Here is a 13,446-nt window from a genome sequence, read left to right as displayed (position 1 = left end):
TGGCATGTTCTAGGACTAAAGTCGAGATTAACATGGCTTTTCCTCTGTCACCAGAGAAGGACTGGCCACCCATCTGTTCCTTCCCTGCACATCTCATTTCCCATTAGTTTGATCCTTGGTACTGCCTCTATGACTTCTTCTGAGTATATAAAGAACAAGGTCAGATGAAAAAGGGGTTGAGGTCTTTCTCTCTGGCAGACTCGCTAGCTAACTGGCAAGTGAAGGCTCACTCACCTCCTCCATTGCATTGTGGAAGGCTGGGCATCTCCTCAGCTTGTTCATTATTCATGTTTGAATTTCCAGGACTACAGGATGCTGAAGAGAAACAAGCAGTCAGTAACCATGCAGAAGGACCATCTCAGAATTCAGCCTCCAGAACCCTGCAGACCACGCTGTGCTCCCCTCGATCACCTGCATCATGTCTCAGTGATACAGATAGTTCATCCTGAGGCTCCTGTCCATCACACCACTGTTCACAAGAACTACCTCTCTCTGTAGGAAAGAATGACTCAGTTGACTCAAAGTGGCCAAGGAAAATGGCGGCAGGAGAGCTGCCTCTGACAAGCAGAAAGTTAAAAGAGGGCCTTAGTGTCTCCTGCAGTAAACAGCAATGTTTTAAGACTCTGAAAGTGGAGGCTGACATGACTCCCTGTCTGTCACCACAGACAGAGGATTGGTCACCCAACTCTTCCCTCCTTACACATCCCATAGCCCATTATTGTGATCCTTCGTGCTACCTCTATGATTTCTTCTCTGTGTGCAGGTAAAGAACAGGGTAGGATGGGAAAGGGGGTGGGGTCTTTCTCTCTGGCAGACTCACTAGCTAACTGGCAAGTGAAGGCTCACTCACCTCCTCCATTGCATTGTGGAAGGTTGGGCATCTCCTCATCTTGTTCATCATTCATGTTTGAATTTCCAGGACTACAGGATGCTGAAGAGAAACAAGGAGCCAATAACCATGCAGAAGGACCAGATAATACCTCAGTGGGCTCAAGTGGAACCAGGAAGTCGAGGGAATATAAGAAAAATCAGGAGTACAAGGAATCCAAATGACAAAATTGACTGCATATCACTAATAGCCAGAAGATCAAGACATGGTCCTTCCCCAATAACTAATACTGCGACATGAATAAAGGACCTAGCTATTCTACTGATAAGAATTAGGTTATTTCAAGCAGCAGTCACAAGTATTTCTCCCTGTTTCCCAAAACAGGCAAAGGATCAAAGAAGTACCAGGAAATCAAAGTAACTAAGAAAATTTCACACACACACACACACACACACACACACACACACACAACTCTTGACGGACAAGAGAGACAGAAAGGAATTTGGAAAGTTCAAGGAGGAAAGGACACAATCATAATGACAACAGGAAGTTGTTGAAGTCGAGGAGAGAGTAAAGTTTGCCAATTGCATTTTGCTGAGTGTCTCATTGAACTAGAGAGAATGAATTTGATGAAGCAAGACTGAACGGGAAAAGGAATCTGAGGCTAGGGGGTTTTGTGGAGTCTTAAGTTAAAAACAAGAAATCTGTTTTATGGTGCTGGAAAGATGGTTCAGTAGATAAGAGCACTTGCTACTCTTCTCAGGGACCCAGGTTCTGTTTCTAGAGCCGTGTGACAGCTCACAAGTGTCCGTATTTCCAGTTCCAGGGAATTAGACAGGCTATTGTGTCTCTTCTGGACACAGAGCAAGTATGTAGTATACATATGCACATGTATGCAAAACCCTTGTACATATAAGTTGAAAGAGAGACAGACAGAGAGGAAGATCTTATTTCATTTTTTTTTTCTTGGAAAAGGAAAAAATGGACGGGGTTGATATGTGGAAGACTGGTTACATTGGGGAGGGGCATTCACTCACACTCTGTCACAGGGTGGAGAAATAGTATCCCATAATGAGGCAGAGAAAGCAGCAAAAGAGGCAAGGCCTCTGTCAAGACAGCTATCATGTGCGACTTTGCAAATATGCTGACATTCTTGAAGCATGCAGATAAAGAACTCTGTGGAGGAGCTGCATGAAGACAGCCAGGCCTGGAAATGAGGCTGACAGGCAAGTGTGAAGGTTCTTGTTTGGGGACCATTGACTTACAGATGGGACCAGGGAAGAAGGACTGGGAGAGACTGATCGCCCATGCACATTTTCCAATGCCACTTTGAGAGTTGGGGACACCACAATCTGAAAAGTCACAGCTGATGTATTCACCTTAGGGCAGAAGTTGGATTCAGCTCCTCACTCAGTCCCTCCAAAGTCTCAAGCTGTCTCCTCCCTTCACAGAAGGTAAGTTTTGCTCTCAATTGAATTAAAATGTTGTTGTTGTTGATATATTCATTTGGGGGTAGGAGAGTGTCTCATATACCATGACACATAGGTAGAGTTCAGAAGAAAGCTTATACGAATCAGCCCTCTTCTTTATAGATGTGAGTCGCAGAGATCAAACTCAGGTCATCAAAGTTGGCAGCAAGGGTCATTTAACTGGACTCCTACTGGATTTTAGTTCATTCTCCTTTTTTGTTCTCAGTGTGTAGGGCTGATGAGTGCTTTACACTGTCTACTAGCGTCTTGCCTTTATATAATTTTCTCTACATTTTCAACTCTGCAACTCACTTTGTAAGTGAGCCTAGCCCTTTTCCCCTATTGCATTGATTTCCCAGCCCAGTCTGTTCTCTTTAGTTAGCTTGTTGTTTCTGATACTTCTGACAAAGTTGAATCTAAACATCTCATCTCCTTCCTTTCTGTATGTTCGGTTCATTGTCCTTTCATATCATAAAAGTCTCTGTTCACTGTGGACAAAGAGGAGATTCCCTTCCCAAGTCCTCCTCAGAAGTCTTTCTCAGGAGTTTTCGCAGCGTCTGCTTTTTCATCATGTCCACATGCCTGGCCCAACCACGGGGGAAGTGACGGAAGGAGATCAGTCCTCCTCAGTAGTGTATCCCAAACGGTGACATTAGAACTCCATGTCTAGTTTGCTAAGATTGGTAATCACTCAGAATTCTAGATTTTATGGCTCCATCTAGGGTTTACAACTTCCCTCTCTTGGTGTATGGTCTGTACTCAAGAAAAATCTCAAACAGCTTGAAGTCAGGCTTTTCTACTGCTTGTGTCTCCTGAGAAAATTCAAAAGCTGGACATAATCTAGCCATCTCTGGGGAGGATCAGGAGAACAGAAACAAACGGATGGTTGGAAGGACAGTTAGCTAGACAGCTAACTGGCAGATGGATGGATGGTTAGTATTTGTGTAAGTAAATGAATGGATGGATAAGTGAATGGATAGATGCATTGACTGGCAGGTAGATCGCTAAATGGTTGTACTGTGCATGGGTGAATGAATGGATTGGTGGATAGATTGATAGACAGACAGACGACTAAGTGGTTGTACCGATCCATGGGTGAGTAAATGGATTGGTGGCTAGTTCTGCAGATTGGTACCCAGATGAACAACTAGATAGATGTATTGGTCCATGGGTGAGAGGACACATGAATGGATGGATTGGTACATTAGTGAGTGGAAACAGAGATGGATACACAGTTATATGGGTGAGTGGACACAAGGATGGATGGATTGGTGAGCAGGAGAGGAAGCAAAAGGAATGAAAGTTCTTCTCTGCTGACAGTGAAATAAAACCACTTAGACAACAGGACATTGAAATCTGTATCACCTTCTACACTTCTGGGGTTTTTTCCTTCAATCATTTGGAAAGATGGTTCTTGGGTCATTGAAAGGGGGAAAACATGAAAGACAGATGATAAAAGACCTGAATGCATACCTGATGTTCATAGTCTGGACTCAGCGACACAGTGTCTCACTGCTGCCTAAGAGTGAGCATGACTGCACCAACTGAGATTTGCCTTCCTCTTTGAGCAGCTTGTCCCGCCCACCTCTTCCCTCACTGCTGTCTTTATGGCATGTAGCTACATATGGAGCTTATTGATTTGACATTCCTCTTCTGATTTTAGACATATCTCTGTGCTTTCATCTTTTTCTCTATATACAAGGGCTTTCCTCTTTTATAATCAGCTACTTATTCTTATTTACCCCCTCTATGACACTTCTAATGCCACATTTCATTATTCCTACATGATTTCTGGCAGGTATGTTTAAAATTTTCACATTCCTCTCAAACGCCATCATGAGAGTACGTTCATGAGACACACGATAACATTTTAGGCAAGGGTGAGCCTCATATATGACAGACATCACCTAAGCTGATATGACCAGAAGCTGGCTAGCTAAAATATTTACTGGCAGGGCACTCTATGGTATCTACACAATACAGAGGTCATTTCATAATGTATTTTCCAGAATTTCATCCCAGCGTAAGTGATGCATGACTATATATAAACCAGATATTTTAGATGAACTCACATCTGCTTAATCTCTTGTTCTCTGTAATAACAAACAGTATTCCTTCATGTTTTTCCAGACATTTTTTCCTCTCTGAAATTTCCCAGAATGTCATGGGAATATATGACCATCTGTTCTTTTGATGTGTGAATAGAGAAAACACAGCAAGAAACCCCAGCTCAGAATTCAGTCTCCAGAACCCTGCAGACCACGCTGTGCTCCCCTTGTTCACCTGCATCATGTCTCAGTGATGCGGATAGTTCATCCTGAGGCTCCTGTCCATCACACCACTGTTCACAAGAACTACCTCTCTCTGTAGGAAAGAATGACTCAGTTGACTCAGAGTGGCCAAGGAAAATGGTGGCAGGAGAGCTGCCTCTGACAAGCAGAAAGTTAAAAGAGGGCCTGAGTGTCTCCTGCAGTAAACAGCAATGTTTTGAGACTCTGAAAGTGGAGGCTGACATGACTCCTTGTCTGTCACCACAGACAGAGGATTGGTCACCCATCTCTTCCCTCCTTACACATCCCATAGACCATTATTGTGATCCTTCGTGCTACCTCTATGATTTCTCCTCTGTGAGCAGGTAAAGAACAGGGTAGGATGGGAAAGGGGTTGAGGTCTTTCTCTCTGGCAGACTCACTAGCTAACTGGCAAGTGAAGGCTCACTCACCTCCTCCATTGCATTGTGGAAGGTTGGGCATCTCCTCAGCTTGTTCATCATTCATGTTTGAATTTCCAGGACTACAGGATGCTGAAGAGAAACAAGGAGTCAATAACCATGCAGAAGGACCAGATAATACCTCAGTGGGCTCAAGTGGAACCAGGAAGTCGAGGGAATATAAGAAAAATCAGGAGTACAAGGAATCCAAATGACAAAATTGACTGTGTATCCTGAATAGCCAGAAGACCAAGACACGGTCCTTTCCCAATAACTAATACTGCGACATGAATAAAGGACCTAGATATTCTACCTACAAGCATTAGGTTGTTTCAAGCAGCAGTCACAAGTATTTCTCCCTGTTTCCCACAACAGACAAAAAAATCAAAGAAGAACCAAGAAGACAAAATCACTAAGAAAGTTTCACACACTGTTCTCTAGGACAATAGAGGCAGACAGGAAGGTTCATCTTCAAGGAGGAAAGGACTCAATTCTGCTGACATCAGGAAGTTGTTGAACTCATGGACAGAGTAAGATTTGCCAACTGCATTTTTCTGAGTGTCTGGTTGAGTTAGGGAGAGTAAGTTTGATGGAGCAAGATGAAGTTAAAAAAGGCATTTGAGATCAAGAGCTGTTTGTGTATTCTTAAGATGAAATAAGAGGTCTGATTTGTGGGGCTGGAGAGATGGGTTAGTGGTTAAGAGCGCTTTTTCTTCTTCCAGGGGAACCAGAGTCAATTCCCAGCACCATGTGGCAGCTCACAACTGGAACTCTAGTTCCTGAGGATTTGACACTCTAATGAGACTTCTTTGGATGACAAGCAAGTGTGAGCAAGCAAAACTGTCATATGTATATGTGTATGTGTATATGTATGCGTATTTGTACATGTATGTACATGTGTATATATGTATGTATATGTGTGTGTGTGTGTGTGTGTGTGTGTGTGTGTGTGTGTGTGTGTATTAAAATTAGAGACATCTGATTTGTCTTTTCTGTTAGGAAAAAAAATGGACAGATGTAGTTAGTGGAAGACTGTTTTATATTAGGAGGGGCAGCCAGTAATAACTCTGCTTCAGAATGAAGAAATAGCGTCCCATGCTGGAACAGAGACACCAGCACAGGAGGAAGGTCCTCTGTGGATACAGATATCATGTGGAACTATGCAAGCGCCTCATACTGATGTTCTTGAAGCATCCGGATGGAGAAGTCTGTGGAGGAGCTGTATGAAGACAGTCAGGCCTGGAAATGAGGCTGACAGGCAAGTGTGAAGGTTCTTGTTTGGGGACCATTGACTTACAGATGGGACCAGGGAAGAAGGACTGGGAGAGACTGATCGCCCATGCATGTTTTCCAATGCCACTTTGAGAGTTGGGGACACCACAATCTGAAAAGTCACAGCTGATGTATTCACCTTAGGGCAGAAGTTGGATTCAGCTCCTCACTCAGTCCCTCCAAAGTCTCAAGCTGTTTCCTCCCTTCACAGAAGGCAAGTTTTGCTGTTAACTTATTGTTATTTTTATTGTTGTTGTTGTTGCTGATGCTGTTGATACATTGATTTTGGGGTGGGAGAGTGTCTCACATACCAGGACACCAGGTAGAGGTCAGAAGGCAAATTATAGGAGTCAGCCCTCTACTGTATAGCTGTGAGTGGCAGGGAGCAAACTCGGGTCATTAGAATTGGCAGCAAGTGTCATTTAACAGGACTCCTATTGGCTCTTAACTCATTCTTCTTTATTTCCTCTTTGTGTGCAGGGCTGATAATTCGTCTATGCTACCTATTAGCATCTCATTCTAAACTCTGCGCCTCATTTTGTAAGTGAGTCTAGCCCTTTCTCCCATAGTGTTCATTTCCCCAGCTCAATCTGGCCTTTTTGGTTAGCTTGCTGTTTCTTGCTTCTTCCCACAAAGTTGAATCTGAACATCTCATCTCCTCTCTTTCTGTATGTTCTGCTAATCATCCTTTCATATCATAAAAAGTCTCTGGTCACTGTGGACAAAGAGCAGACTCCTTTCCTAAGTCCACGTCAGAAGTCTTTCTGTTGTATTCATCATGTCCCAACCATCCTGGCCCAACCATAGGGAAAGTGGCTGAAGGAGATCAGCGCTCCTTGGTAGTGTACCCCAAATGGTGACATGTCTAGTTAGGTGAAACACTTGTCACTCATAACTCAAGATCCTTGGCTGCATCTATAGTTCTCAACCTTCTTCTCTTGTGTATGGTCTATACTCAAGACAGATCTCAAACAGCTTGACATGAGGCTTCTGTACTGCTTGTGTCTGCTGAGAAAATTCAAATATTGAACTTATTCTATGGAGAATCATGAGAAGTCATCTATGGAGAGGATCAGGAGAAGTGAAATGAATGAGTGGTTGGATGGATGAATGGATGCATGAATGCATGCATGGATGAATAGATGATAGATAGATAGATAGATAGATAGATAGATAGATAGATAGATAGACAGATAGACAGATAGACAGATAGACTGGCAGACATATGGGTAGCTAGATGTTTGTATTTGTATGTGGGTGAGTAAAGGGATAGGTGTATAGTTGGATAGACTAGTAGATAGATGGATGGCTACATGCTTATATGTCGGGGAGTCTCTCTCTCTCTCTCTGTGTGCGTGCGTGTTGGGAATGGGCATTAGAGAAGGATTAAGGCAGGAAAATAGTATCAGTGAGTTAATTGGTGTTTTAAAAAACATAATCACCTTCCCTAACGATTGCTGGCAGTCTGGGCCTCTCTTCAACATCTCTTCCATTCATACTCTGATGAGTCCTGTGATTGTCAGAAACTGAGGAGAGACAAGACAATGACCAAATCAGACAGTGATGGAGCAGAGACCTCCAAGCACTCTCTCTGTGTTCTGGCACTCAGCACACAGGTGAGTTACTTCACCTCCTCTGAGATGCTCACCCCACCCACTCAAAATCTTGCTCTGTCTGTTTTCTTTCTGCTCACTTCTGTTACTTTCTTCTCATCTTTGGTCCCCCGTGCTTTTCTTCTATGGCATAAAGCATTATGAAATGATACAGAGTTTGTCCTTCTAAATTTGCAAGCTTATGTAGATAAATGATATGATTTGCAGGAACTTTTTGAGTAACCATTTGATGTAAAAAAATAAGACTTTGTGGAGGTATCACTGGCTTGCTCAAGGCTTGAGTGGGTGCTGAACCTCGGGTCTTCGCTGCTGTTTCTCTGGGGAGCAGGTAACAGAAGTAGACATGAACAAGGAGAAGGGAAAGAAAGATATTGGGGATTTCAATTGTGAGCCAAGCTGCATCTCAGCTATACATCCAGCTGCACACTGGACTCTGGTGTTTCTGTTCAGCCTTCTAACCCGTCTGGTACTCAGGAAGGTTAGAGACAGACAGGCAGTGGGAACATTTATATCATGGTTTATATCTCTTCAAAACGATCAGAGGAGAGTGAAGGCCAATTATGACTTAAAGTAAAGGCAGACGGCATTTACAAGTGACACAACTATGACAGGAAGGGCAGAGGGCTTCTGTAGGGGGGAAAGGAAATCTTAGAGAGAGAGGAGTGAAGGAAGGAGGGAGGGAGAGGGAAGGAGGGAGGGAAGGGGCTTCTGTAGGGGAAAGGAAGGCTTAGAGAGACAGAAGTAAAGGAGGAAGGGAGGGAGAGGGAGGAAGAGGGAAGGGAAGGAGTGATAGGGAAGAGAAGGGGAAGAGGAAAGGAGGGAAAAGAGAGAGGGAGGGAGGAAAGGAGGGATAGAGGAGAAGGGAAGGGGGGGAGAGAGGAGAAGGGAAGGGATCGAGAGGGAAGGGAAAAGCTACTATCCTTCAAGGATGCAAGAAAGAAGAAATAGAGGGATGGAGAGAGAGAAATAACAAGACTCTGCTCAGACTGAGTCCGGGAAGTTGTTCTGGTTACAGAGACGCACAGCCCTGAAGAGGAAGCAGTGCTTCCCCAGGCAGGATGAGTAAGGAGAAACTGAAAAGCTGCTTTCTTCAAGCAGCACAGGGAGTGGCTGGGCTATCAGTGACCCTCGGATGGCAAGTGAGGAGTGAGGCACTAGCTCTCAACCCTCAGAGCTGCATTTCAAAATGACCCAGCAATAGAACAGAACCACACCCAAATCCTGCAGAAACAGTCTTCACAAGAACTGATGAGATGTACCTTCTGCAAGGGCGAGTCCTCCAGAGGTAGAGAAACTGCAGAGCTGAAGCTACAGGGAACGAACGGGAATAACAGAGGCTGTTCTCTACCCAGGACCTGTGTCTCTATGTTCATGCCATGTGCCAGCACATTGGTTCTAAAAGCCCATCCTGTTCTTACACTCTAGGCTTACACCTGCTGCCCTACAGTGTCTGGGCCCAACCTGGGCTCCCCTTGTGATTCTTCTACTCTGCTGAATGATAAATTTTGCATTTTTACCATTGCAAATGTCTGTAAGCATCAGAGAGAGCTGGCTCCTGTCTAAGGAAACTCATCCTTCATACTGTCTTTTATAGCATGAAAATCAGGTCCTGGCTGAGCAGTTATCTCTGAGTTACATGGCCTATGTGTCAGCTCCTGACTACATGGGCCATATGTGTTTCCTAAGCCCCCTGTGCTTGGCATGACATAGTCTCTCATTAAATTATATGTCAACTATCAATGAAAAAAATGAATGAATGGATGGGTGAATAAATGAATGAATTTGTTTTTTATTCCCTGAAGCAGGTGAGAGCTATAGTTACCATTTTGGAAGAAGTGTTTTAGAGTCTCCTTTAAGTCGGGGTAGGCCTTCAGATGTGTTTTGCTGAATATCACTTTCAGAAGATCCCGGCTAAACTTCTTCTGTACTTCACTGAGGATGTCATATACCACTCTGTCCACTGGAACCAGGTTCTTACATGTTTCTTCACATTCCTTAAAATATTGAATGCAGAATTATGTCATGATGGATTTATGGGTTATATGAGACTTGGATTAGTTCAAGTGCCATTTCTTTTCTTGTAAAATGTCTGAGTTTTACAAATAGCAAGGTGGCATCTTGCATGTCCTCTGTACTAATGGGCCCCTGCTCATCTGAAAGCAGCTCTGATGCTGACAAACAGTAGACAGGGAAGAGAGGGTTTGAAGAAGGATCAAATGATATGTCTGTAAGAGCCAGGCCCTAACAGACCATGAATGGTGGTCTTGGGGGCCAGACAATTAACTCCCTGAAGACTGAGTTGGTCTGAAGGGCTGGAGTTAACCAAGTAAGCATCCTAGACACCAGGCAAAGAGAATGTATAAAGAAGAGAAGGTCTTTCTTATCACCAGGGCATCCCATCACTGACCTTTACCACATTCTAAGGCTTCAGAGGTGCCTGAAGAACCAGGAACGACTTGAAGAGAGGGAAGCAAATAGGACTCCCCAAGTTTTATCCTCACATGACCCAACTGCCTGTGACTTCCAAAACCCTTAAGTTCCAGGATTTGGAGTAAGTAGGCCTTGTAAGGCAGTGCTGCTTAGGTGTGTCTACTTGCATCCTAGTTTCTGCCATTACATTGCACAAGTGGCCCTGGGGTGCTCTGCACTTTGAAGCATTCCTGCTTGCTACCCATTGCTGTCACCATGTGCTTCAGCCTCAGTTACTACAGAGGTGGATGTCAATGGTTCCTGTGATGTCTGCCTCTCCAGTTACCTTCTGACTTACAAGAAGTGAAGTCCCCTCCTCCCTGGAGGTGCTTCAACCTGTTGGCTGCACCCAGAGTTTCAGCATGATACAGCCTGGGGCAGGCTTGCTGTCAGGCTGAGTTCATTCTCCACACTCACCTGAAACTTCTGCTCTGAGATGAAGTCTCTGTCTCGAAGGCTCATAAGGAAAGGAAATGGCCTGGTGATAGCGCTTGCTATCTCCACCTTGTTTTCTTTGAAGTGCTTGAACATGAGCTGATAGTCATCTGACTCTTCATTCTGGTCCTCTGGAATTGTCCTAAGGGATAGATTCCATGCAGAAGTAGATATTGGTTTACAAGATGCCACCAATGGCTGGATAATTCCTGACATGAAGAATGGTCCGCTAATGTAAAATTAAAAAAATAATTAAACATCTAATATAGTGATACACATTGTGACTCTTTGGGACAGGGTATCATCTATAAGTCTGGCTTGCCTGGAAGTTACTATGTAGGCAAGGCTATCCCCACACAGAGATTTCACCTGCCTCTGCCTCCTGAGTGTTCAGATTCAAATCCTGTTCCATCATGTCCAATACTGTGATTAGTTTTAATTGTCAACCTGACATAATCTATAATCATCTTGGATTGTGTGACTCTTGATAAAGAATTATCCAGATTAGTATGGTCTATGGGTACGTCTGTCCAGGGTTGTCTTCATTATGCTAGTTGATATGGAAAGTTTCAGTCCACTGTGGGCAGCACCAATCCCTAGTTAGGGCATCCTGGGCGGCATTAAGTTTAGGGAGCCAGTTGAGCACTGACAGGAACACTTACATTCATTGCTCTCTGCTCTTGACTGGACATGAACAACTGCTTCAAGTTCCTGCCTAGACTTTCCTGCCATGATGGCCTATAACCTGGACCTGTGGGCTAATAAGTTCTTTTTCCCCTAAATTGCTTTGTGTCAGAGTATGTTATCACAGAAACAGAAATGAAACTAGAACACATTCTATAGACCCGGGAAATGCAATGACTGGGAAAAAAAAAAAAAAACAGACCCTCTTCTTCCAGCTCATTTGTAAAAGCAAAACAGTTGACCCAGGACTGAGACATGTTCAGTCTCAGTGGCTCATCCATGGTTCTACATACTTTCTTATCTCTTCCTGGTTCCCCATCTCGTACAGCAATGGGGTCTCTATGGCAGCTTAGAACCAGTACTTATTAACCACGCTGTTCTCTGCTATAGTGCCTGACATCTCAAGTGGCCAGTTCTCTCTGCCCAGAGACAGTGTTTAGGGAGAGGAAACTCTGGGAAAGAAAGGCCAGAAGCCTAATGAGACATTGGAGTGTTTGTTCGTGTAATTAACTCCATTCTGGGTGGCAAATGGAAACAAATTATGATGTATAGTTCAATGACAGAAATGAGAAATCATCTGGGCGTGGTCCAATGCCTGTAGTCACAGCATCCTACCTTCATGGCCAACATAGCAATTTCCTCTTTCTAATTTTACCTAGTGTTAGTTCTGTTATAGAATCTGCACATATAGACATCAGAGAACAACTTGAAAAGTTGGTTCTCTCTTTTTACTATTGTACGGGTTCTGGGTATCAAACTCAGGTCCTGGTGCCTGGTCAGGACCTTTATCCACCGAGGCATCCTGTTGGCCCTTACCTAGTGACTTCAAGACTCACCTGAGCTATACAGCAAAACCTTGTCTCAAACAATGAAGAAAGAAATCAATTTCTAATACAAAAAAGGGGGGAAGGAGGGCTGGTGAGAAGGTTCAGTGGACAAATATCCTTGTCCTATAGTTTAATGGCCTGAGTTCCATCCTGGGACCCACAGTGTAGGAGAGAACCAACTCCTACAAGAGGGGAGGGGATGAGCAAAAATATAGTATGTAAGTATGAAGATGCCATGTTGAGACCCATCATTTTGTATGCTAACCTAAATAATAAATAAATTAGTACACATGTTTGCCTTTTGTTTAATATATATATATATATATGTGTGTGTGTGTGTGTGTGTGTACACACACACACACATATGCCACCACAGACAAATTATTCTCAAAACAATCCTGAAATATCATTTGCCCTTTTTCTCTTTCCTCTGCCCAAAAGTGTTCAGTGGGATTCACAGATGCCCATGGGCTGTGACATCACAGCAGACTGAACTCAGAGGTAAACAGGGCAGTCTGCGACTTCGACCAAGTAGGAGAGAAATGACATTTGTGAGAAGGTAAAGCAAGATTGTATCTTTCCCTTTAATTTTATTTTAGAAAATATTGTTATTTTCCATTAGGACGTAGCACTTGTGATAGAGATGAATTTGTCGCTACTACTTTTAATGGATAAATATTCTAAATGCTTGAAGCTTTAATTTATAATCAATGGTAAATCTCATTAAACACCAAAAGATGGCTTTGGGGGTTCTCCATAATTTTTAAGAAAAAGGAGTGTGTTATACAAACCTTTAATCATAGCACATAGAGGCAGAGGAGGCAGAGGCAGAGAGGCAGAGAGAGCCAGAGAGAGGCAGAGAGAGCAGAGAGAGCCAGAGAGAGGCAGAGAAAGCCAGAGAGAGGCAGAGAGAGAGAGAGAGGCAGAGAGAGAGATACAAGGAGAGGCAGGGAGAGACAGAGAGAGTCAGAGAGAGGCAGAGAGAGAGGCAGAGAGAGAGGCAGAGAGAGAGGCAGAGAGGCAGAGAGGCAGAGAGGCAGAGAGGCAGAGAGGCAGAGAGGCAGAGAGGCAGAGAGGCAGAGAGGCAGAGAGGCAGAGAGGCAGAGAGGCAGAGAGGCAGAGAGGCAGAGAGGCAGAG

The 13,446-nt window shown here is 43.9% G+C and overlaps 1 protein-coding gene across 4 annotated transcripts in view; it reads right to left on the bottom strand.

Annotated features, from left to right (window-relative positions):
• The window catches only part of LOC114640636 (nuclear body protein SP140-like), a 46,285-nt gene that overhangs the window by 29,795 nt on the left and 3,044 nt on the right, over positions 1 to 13,446 (bottom strand). For all 4 annotated transcript variants that reach the window (XM_028789598.1, XM_028789599.1, XM_028789600.1 and 1 more), the window contains exons 2-7: positions 10,780 to 10,939; positions 9,716 to 9,887; positions 7,723 to 7,806; positions 5,021 to 5,101; positions 851 to 931; positions 235 to 315 (exon numbers count right to left, since the gene is read on the bottom strand). In XM_028789598.1, coding sequence (XP_028645431.1) covers positions 235 to 315; positions 851 to 931; positions 5,021 to 5,101; positions 7,723 to 7,806; positions 9,716 to 9,887; positions 10,780 to 10,939 — 659 coding nt within the window. The remainder of the gene's footprint in view (positions 1 to 234; positions 316 to 850; positions 932 to 5,020; positions 5,102 to 7,722; positions 7,807 to 9,715; positions 9,888 to 10,779; positions 10,940 to 13,446) is intronic.

The sequence above is a fragment of the Grammomys surdaster genome, unplaced genomic scaffold (genome assembly GCF_004785775.1).
Source record: "Grammomys surdaster isolate TR1022 unplaced genomic scaffold, NIH_TR_1.0 125846, whole genome shotgun sequence".
NCBI classification, from domain to species: Eukaryota; Metazoa; Chordata; class Mammalia; order Rodentia; family Muridae; genus Grammomys; species Grammomys surdaster.
This window is presented reverse-complemented; position numbering and strand designations above follow the sequence as displayed.